General features: G+C 48.8%; 1 protein-coding gene and 1 non-coding gene across 2 annotated transcripts in view; one reads left to right on the forward strand and one right to left on the reverse strand.

Annotated features, from left to right (window-relative positions):
* Positions 1 to 6,900: 6,900 nt before the first annotated feature.
* LOC114609831 lies at positions 6,901 to 7,028 on the reverse strand. Its single transcript, XR_003709587.1, has one exon. It is a non-coding gene; the product is annotated as a small nucleolar RNA SNORA17 (small nucleolar RNA).
* Positions 7,029 to 8,088: 1,060 nt separating this feature from the next.
* The window catches only part of Lrp3 (LDL receptor related protein 3), a 14,036-nt gene continuing 13,032 nt past the window's right edge, over positions 8,089 to 9,092 (forward strand). Inside the window, exons 1-3 of the mRNA XM_028754200.1 lie at positions 8,089 to 8,103; positions 8,625 to 8,698; positions 8,850 to 9,051. Coding sequence (XP_028610033.1) covers positions 8,089 to 8,103; positions 8,625 to 8,698; positions 8,850 to 9,051 — 291 coding nt within the window. The remainder of the gene's footprint in view (positions 8,104 to 8,624; positions 8,699 to 8,849; positions 9,052 to 9,092) is intronic.

The raw sequence follows: 9,092 nt of genomic DNA on the forward strand, positions 1-9,092 counted from the left end.
CTCTCTCTCTCTCTCTCTCTCTCTCTCTCTCTCTCTCTCTCTCTCTCCTTGAAACAAGGTCTCATAGAGTCCTGACTGTCCTGAAACGTACTCTGTAGATAAGGCTGGTTTCAAACTTACAGAGATTCACCTGCCTCTGCCTCCAGAGTGCTGGGATTAAAGGAGTGAGCCACTAAGCCTGGTTTACTCCCTTGTGTTTTTTGTTTGCTCGGTTGTTTGTTTTGTTTAATATACTTCTTTTGTGAAAAGTACAGGACTCCAGTGTGGAGGAAGGAAATCCATGCTCATTGACATCAGTCTACACTCTGTCCCTTCAGTGCCAGAGACAAAGCTGAAAACTTGGCATGAGATGCCTGTGGGAGTGTGAATTTGTGTTTCCAGTGAGGGATACCTTACCTTTTTTTTTTTTTCCCTTGGTGGCTATTTCAGATTTAAGAGCTGGAAGGACACCAAGAAGCTTTTTGGCACAATTATTTTGGCTGCTATGATATTAATGGTTCACTAATTGAAAAGATAAAATAGCCTGGAACCCCTTTGCTGAGGGAGTGAGTCAAGTCCTGTTCCGAGACACCTGTGGAGGCACAGCGTCTCCCATTTCCGTGGGGGTTTGTTGTCGGTGTGATTTGTTCAGAGGGAAACAAGTATTCAGAAGTAGAGAGTGCTGAGCATGGTGGCACACGTGTGCCTTTAGCCCCAGTATTTGGGAGTCAGAAGCAGGTGGATTTCTGTGAGTTTGAGTCTAGCCTGGTTTGTATAGAGAGTTCCCTGACAGCCAGGTCTGTGATCTACGTGTAGGACTACACAACTCAGGAAGGCAAACGGAAATATACACTTTGTAGGCAGCTGTGGTCTTTGCTATGCTCCGTGGACCACTATGGTCTTTGCAAGTTGAAGATCTGTGCAAGCCTGCACCAAGGAAGTTTACTAGAACCGTGTTCCCAACAGCTCGTAGGCTCTCTGACAATAAAATGATGCTTGATTACGGCATGCACACTGAGTTTTAAACATCTCTTGTTCCTGCACAGTTACCATAACACAGCCTCATGCCAAAAAAACCTGTGTAATTTGCTTTATCAAGATGCTTGTTTTATGTCGTTGGTCTGGAACGGGGCTTGAAATATCTTTGAGTGATGCCGGTATTACACAAAGATAAGCTAATCCAGAGTCACTGAGAAAGTGAGGATGTTCTGGACTCTGAGGGAGGGAATGACAGAGTTGGAATAGTTCCACCCTTTAGGTGCAACATGACACTAGTCGGTGAAGGTTTTGTCCAAGAGGGACTGGTATGTCCATGACTGCACTGCTATCTGTGTAGGGCAGAGACTAAAAATGATGGTGCAGACCTTTGTATGGAAACATGGAAGGGTGCTGCCAAACAGGACAAGCCGTGCAACTGCTGACCACGAGTCCATTTTTGTAAGTGATACATTTATGAGCATTTTCAAAAGCGATCAGGCCAGTCCCATAAGGACAGACACCGTACGATTCCATTTAGATGAGAGATAGACACCGGATGTCACTTGCCAGAGGCCAAGGGGAAGTGGGATGAGGGTTTATTGTTTAACAGAAGTTAAAGGAGATGCAGAAGGTTCTGGGGATAAATGGTGGTGTGATTGCTAACAATGTGATCGGATTTTTAAAAATTATTTTTATTCTTTTAAATTATGAGTATGTGTGTGCGTATGGACATGGGCCTGTGAATGCAGACTCCTCCGACCCCAGAGCTGGAGTTACAGACAGTTGTGAGTCACCTTACGTGGGTGCTGGGGAGGGTCCATGGGTCCTCTGGAAGAGCAACAAGTGCTCTCAACTACTGAGACTCTTCTCCAGCCCTGTGATTAAAATTTTTTTTAAAGATATCTTTATTTATTTTAGGTATACGAGTACACTGTAGCTGTCTTCAGACACGCCGGAAGAGGGCATTGGAATCCATTACAGATGATTGAGAGCCACCATGTGGTTGCTGAGAATTGAACTCAGGGCCTCTGGAAGGGCATTCAGTGATCTTAACCTCTGGAAGAGCATTCAGTGATCTTAACCTCTGAGCCAACAATTTATTTTTATTTTATGGGTATGAGTGTTTGTCAGCATGTATGTTATGTGCACCATATGCATGCAGTACCCAAGGAGGCCAGTAGAGGGCATTAGATCCCCTGAACCTGGTCCTCTACAAGAGCAGCAAGTTTTGAACCATCTCTCCAGTCCCTCTAGATGTTTTAAATGAAACATGAAAGTAGACAGGGGTCTAAGTAGGAGAGTTAAGGAGGTCTAAAGGAAGAGAAAAACAAGAGAAGGTAATCAGGAGAAAAAAAATACATTACTGTTTTTCTCATAATACACATTGTCTTTCTCTAATGTATATATCTAGCATATCACACACACACACACACACATACAGAAGTATTTGGGAGAGATAGGGACCAGTGAGGGGAGGGGCAGGGGATGAGAGAGATAACAGAGAGTGAATAAGAACAGTGAATAATGAAATACATACGTGGAAACGCCATAATGTAACCTATTGTTCTGTATACTAACTAAAATATAAATGAAAACTCATCCAAACAGGAGAGTGGAAAAGATTGCTGACATAACACTAGCAAATATAACAGCGCTGTTCTTGGGTGGTCCTTTTGTTTACTTTACAAACAACAAACACACGTCACTTCTGTATCCGGTGAGCTCATCCTGGCCAGCCTGTGAGCTTTAGAGTCAGCGGCTACCCCATAACTGTTTAAAATTCAAAACGCGGTGTCTCATCAATTTGGAACCTGCCTCCCAGATGCTGCCAAGCGTTTCTGTCTAGCAAGTTTAACTTAGAAACAAGTATCTACTTCCCGATCCTTTCACCCTCCCCCCCACTCCTGTAACTTCCAACTTTCCAAGTTGGAGTCTGGAGGCCATTTCTACCCACGATGGGGCCCCTCCCTTCCCTGGCCACCAGAAGAAAGTCTGTGCTCGTTCAGGGAGGAGGGCGAGGTGCTGGGGGTGGTTGATGGAAGCCTTCACAGAAAAACAGGCACCAGCTTGGCATTGGCAAGGACCAGACACCGCTGCTCCTAGCAGCTGTTTCACCTTTGCGACCCCAGCTCACAGCTCCACATCCCCGGGGGGGGTACTGACATCACAGACCCAGGAACCCCTTATTCACTAAAGACAGAGAGAATCGGCCTGACGTGTGTGAGCGCCTCTGAATATATACAAGTAGCCTCCTACTGCACACCAAAACAAAGCACCATCACGCTTAGTGGCTTAAAAAAAAATAGCAGCAAAGGATAGAGGGCCAGAGAGATGGCTCAGTGGTTAAAAGTGTGGACGGCTCTTGCAGAGAACCTGAGTTCAATACCCAGTGCCCATGTACAGTGGTTCATGACTACCTGTAACTCCAGCCCTAAGAAATCCAATATCCTCTTGTGACCTTTGTAGACAGACAGACACATGCACATGCACACACACACACACACACACACACACACCAGCTGGGTGGTACACACTTTTAATCTCAACACTCAGGGACCAGTGTCAGATGTGAGTTCAAGGTCTACAGTAGTGAGTTCCAGGTTAGTCAGGGTTACATAGTGAAACTTTGTCAAAAAGAAAAAAAAAGATGGCAGGAACTCTCCAACTGTTAGCCAGACAGTTTCTTTACCTTCACCATGTGTCCTTTCTTTACCTTCACCATGGTGACCGCAGGACAGTTTGCAGTGTGGCTTTCCTCAGGGTGAGAGTGAGAGAGGGAAGCCCGAGATGAAAGCTTCATACCTGCATACACGCTTCCCTTCCTTCCTCCCAGTCCTGAGAACTGAACCCACACTAGGCAACACTTTACCACTGAACCGTGCTCACAGCCCCTCACTGGTGGATTCCGAGGCAAGCGCTCCTTTGTTAGTCAACTCGTCATTGGTGGGCTCTAGGTGAGTGCTCTACCATTAAGCCATCTCAAAGAGTATTCAGGTGGTGGAGGACTCTATTCCAAGACTCCTAATCCATCTTGCCAGCCACAGCCTCCATTATCTTTACTTGTGTCTCTGGCTCCACAGAAAATCTTCGCTCCTGTGGAACGACAGGATTAACTCACCTTGGAGAGCCTTCTAATCCAGCAAGGCTTGCTGGATTAGACTGACTCTTCCCAGGTCAGCACTGCTTCAGCACACTTCTGAACACTCCGGCAAGGCCAGAGGAGGCTCTTGATTGAAGTCTGGAGCTGTACTCAGAAGGTTGCACAAACCAAGATGCCCTGGCGTTTACATTCTATGACAATATAGGCCTCTGCGTACACACGCTTGCATGTTAGTGCACGTGTATGTGTATGTGCACACATGTGTGCACGCACATACAGGCTTGCATGTACACGTGCGTGTGTGTATGTTTGAATGGTGCTCTTAAAACACATATCCTCTCATTATCCAAGCCTATATTTTTAAATCACTGCACGATATTGGAGGAAAGATGATTTTTATGGCTGCCGGTCTGTAGCAATGGGGTTCAGAAAGATGGCTCCTTAGGTAAAGGTGCTTGCCAATAGGTGGACATCTGAGTTTGATTCCTGGGACCCACCCAGTTGTCCTCTGACCCCAATGGGTGCCCATGACAGATACACATAAAATAAATAAATGAACTAAAAATGCAAACAGATAACAATGGCTTTAAGGATGTGGCTAGACGCACTTGGCCGTGAATCTTTCTGCAGATGAACATAGCTAGCAGGTGGTCTATAGCCTGAGAACTTCCCATGGTGACCACAACTCTGCTCTGAGCCTTGCCCTTTCCCACTGTGTAAGACTAAGGCTCCCGGATGACAGAGACATGGAGAGCTTGCCCTAAGTAAGCAGCAGCCACCCAGGAGGCTACCCTACTCACAGCTCACATGGAAATATAGTTAGAACCATATATGTCGCTAGTTCGCTTTTAGTATTTTAAATTCTAATTTTGTAATGGCGGTAAGAGACATATAACATGGCGTTTAACAGTTTGAACTCTTTAAAAAAAAAACAAAAAGAACCTCTTTCAGGCAGTGGTGGCGCATGCCTTTAATCCCAGCACTTGGGAGGCAGAGGCAGGCATATTTCTGAGTTTGAGGCCAGCCTGGTCTACAGAATGAGTTCCAGGACAGCCAGGGCTACACAGAGAAACCCTGTCTCGAAAAAACAAAACAAAAAAACAAAACAAAATAAAAAAGCCTTTTTATTGGTTCTTTGTGAGTTTCACATCAGGTACCCCAATCCCACTTGTCTCTCCCTCCCCTCCCACCCTTGCAACCTTCTCCCCCCAATAGAGAAAAAGAAAACCACCTCCTTTTGGAAGCTGTAGTGCATCACAGTGTGTCCCACAGTATAACCTTTTGTTTATACTTTTTTGCTTGCAAATGTTCATTGCAAGAATTCATTGGTCTGGTTTGAGGCCTCTGGCTTCTGCTACTCTATCAATACTGGAACCCACTGGGACTCTTCTTAGACATTCTGTTGTTGTCCTGTGTCATGGACATCCTGTCATTTTGAATCTGTGGGACAGGCCCCTTCATGCACTCCAGCAGTTTATCTATGGGGTAGGCGCTGGCATGAGCCAATTCAAAGCCCCAGATCTGGGCCTGTGAGCCATCTGAGCTGGTCAGCCTGCCGGCTCTCCTGTTCTCACACCCTCAAGGACGGCTCACCTTCAACTCCAGCAACCATGGTCAGCTAGCTCTACACTGCTGCCCTGGCAAGGTACATAGCCTGCTCTCCCGAGTGTTGCAGCTGGTGAGGAACAGGGCCAGTTTTCCCATTCTCATGACCCCGGGGGCCACCTCTTCTGCCTGTAAGGGATGAGGAAGAGAGGAAAACATCTCTTCCTTGTCCAAACCACTGCGTAGCAGGCAAGAAGCATGTTCACGCACTCCCTTGGGCCTGTTTACCCAAAACCAGTCAAAGCCAGCTCTACTGTGCTGCCCAGGTAAGGCGCAGCGACTGCTCTCCCAAGTGCTGCAGCCTGTGAGAGGCAGAGCCAGCTCTCCTGAAATCATGATCCCAGGGCTAGGTTTCCCACGTGCCACAGGTGGTGATTGGGGAAGCGGGGAGGAGGGTGTCTCTTGCTCATCTGTGCCACCTTATGGGGGATGAGTGGTAGGACCAGCTCTCCCACGCTTGTATCCTCAGGGGCCAGCTCACCAGCAGCTTCTGAAATGTGCAGGGCCCACTCTCCTGAGTGATGCAGGTGGCTAGGGTCAGTTATCCTCTCTTGTGCCCCAAGGGCAGCTCTCCCATGATGCTCAGGTGAAGTGTGGGGCCAGTTATGCACAGCCTTCAGACATCAACATGTCTCATGCAGCAGCCCAGACCAGGGTTGTCTCCCTGGCCTTTGGTGGTGACAGACCCCTGCTGCTGCAGAGCCATATGCGGACCAAGTCGTGTCTCCGGTGGCAGCACAGGCCAGGACCCCACCATGGTCCCAGGTGTCATCACTGGCTACTCACATGAGGTTGTTCCTCACGACCTTCAAGTCTCCAGTTCTGCCTCTCTTCATTGTGCCACCATCCCTCTGTTTCTCTTCTGCTTCCATTTCTCCATTACTTTCTCTTCTCCGTGGCACTTGGAGTCTCTGAGTGTCTGGGGTCATCTCAGGAATGGTTTCATGAGTGCTATGCCTTACTCATGCATTATGGCACAGGGCAGGGGGTCATCTCAGGCATGGTCTTTCCTCTGACTGCCCAGGCCTGTGCTGTGGAGGACTGGTACTCATCTCATCCTTACCTGGCCTGCCCAAGTAGTCCCTTGTGAGGGTTGTCTGTCATGGGCTCACTTCTGCCTGGGGCTTATGGTCCTAAGTGTGGTTCTTCTAGTTTCTAGCTTGCTCCCAATCCTGGGAGCGCGGCTGGTCTTGCCTGGTGCTAGACTGGTATCGTCTCAAGCTTGCTTTTTTTCAGGGAGTGTTAGGCTACGAATCATTCAGCTGTCCACGGGTCAGAACATTGAGTGTAGACATAGCCTCTCTCCTCTCTGACTCCTACTGATACACATGGGACACAGCAGCCAACCTGCTAAGGGAAGGTTAGTCCGTATGATGCTGACTATTCTAGGCACCTCATTTGGATGGACTCATATAGCATCTGTCTTTTGTTATTGGCTTGTTTTACATGGGTGACACTCTCAAGATTCATCCGTGTGGGCACCATATATCAGAATGTCCGTCTTTCTAGATGGAGTATACTGCATCGCCCAGTCCTGTATGCCACATCACAGCTGCTCATTCATCTACCAAAGGATGCTTTGATTGCTTCAATGTTTTATCAATAATGGTGAATGGTGTACAGGAGCCGCTTCTTTAAACTTCAAATATGTACCCCAAAATGGAATTCCTGGCTTACATAGTATATATATATGTATATATATATGTATATATGTGTATATATGTGTATATATGTATGTGTATGTAGCTAGTTCATATGTGTGTGTGTTGAGAACCCATGCCATTCTGTTTCCTTTCTTTCTTTCTTTCTTTCTTTCTTTCTTTCTTTCTTTCTTTCTTTCTGTCTGTCTTTCTTTCTGTCTTTCTTTTTTTCTTTCCTTCCGGGGTCATGGTGGTACAGGCTCTGGTCACAAACTCACAGATTCTTCTTCCTAGATAATGAGCTATTTGCAATTGCAATGCTACGTGTGATGCTAACATGTGCCACCAAGTCTTTTGTCTTCATGTGTCTATGTGAGCCATACATGTGCCTGGTGCCCAAGGAGTCAGAAAGGGCTATCAGACACTCTAGATTTGGAGGTACAGACCAACATGGGTGCTGGAAACCGAATTCAGATCCTCTGGAAGATCAGCAGGAACTCTTAACCACTGAGCCATCTCTCCAACCACTGCCTCCTCATTACCTGATTTTTTAAACCCTTTAACATTCCCTGGGAAAGTCTGCTCTGGCACAATCACAGAAGGCTTAGAAGGAGAACAAGAAAACACAGAAAAACTCAAGAGTTTCCCCAAAGAAGCATTTGGTTCTTGTACAGTGAAAATGAGTTTATGAATTCCCGTGTCCACAGCTTTCACCAATGGACCACTCCCCTCAACTTTCATAATCTTATTGGGTGACAGTGTCTGTGAGGGCATGCACACAGGAGCATGGGTGTGTGGAAGGTGAGGGTCCCCCGAGCTTGTGGAGCCTCCTTGCTAAGGGGTTTTTGGGGGCCTTTTGTTTAGTAACAGTTTTAAAGGACTGCTGACCTCAATTGACCCCAACTCCTCAATTCTTCTCCCAAGTTCATTCTGGGTTTTGACTCTCCTGGATTCAAACCCTTGGTTGGCAGGTCGTCTCCAGATGACAACCACACGCTTGGAAATCATACATCATCGCTGTTCCCCAGAAGATGACGGGGTTACTGAACCGGTCAGAGACACAGCTGGGTGTCCTGAGTCTTCTCAGGGTTCTCATCAATGTCCCCACACAGGCCTCACTTTTTACAAGTGAGCCACTTTAGGGGCAGGATGAGGTAAATGAGGAGGACAGAGGGCCAGCAGGAGGAGGGAATTCTCAAAGCAAATCACCAAGGAACGCATTGCATTAGGAAGAAGTCAGGCCCCAGCCCTGGGCCTCCACGCACTGTCTTGGTCACCAGCAGCCCTTTCCACGCCACCCCATCTCAGTCTCTCTTTCCCAGCACAGTCGCCTGGCTTCGGGGGGAAAAAACCAGATCTTGGGATCAAAGGGCCGAGGCGAACGCTGCCTGGAGCCGTAGGCGCATTGCCAGCCCTAATCGCAGGGCCAAGGTTCATAGCTAGCGGGACCCGGCCGGAGCCGCGTGCCTGGAGCTGTCCAGCACCCCGAGGCGGGGCGTGCGCCCCCCTCCCCGGCCCGCCCCAGCCGCCTCCGCCCGCCCTGTCAGCGCCACTGCGGCTCGGCGGGCGCGTCACGTGGCTGGCGCGGCGCGGCCTCCCGGCTCCGGGCTTAGGCGAGGGGCCGGCCGGGAGGACGGACGGACCGACCGACGCACCCTCGTAGGCACCGTGCGGCGCAACGCGGGCGGCCCGGGGTCCGACGGGCAGGGCGCGCCAGGGCATGGGCGCGCCGGAGGGCTGGGTGCGCAGGCCGGGCTGGGCGCGCCGGCCGGGGCTCGGGGACAGCGGCG

This window comes from Grammomys surdaster, unplaced genomic scaffold (assembly GCF_004785775.1).
Source record: "Grammomys surdaster isolate TR1022 unplaced genomic scaffold, NIH_TR_1.0 125984, whole genome shotgun sequence".
Taxonomy (NCBI): domain Eukaryota; kingdom Metazoa; phylum Chordata; class Mammalia; order Rodentia; family Muridae; genus Grammomys; species Grammomys surdaster.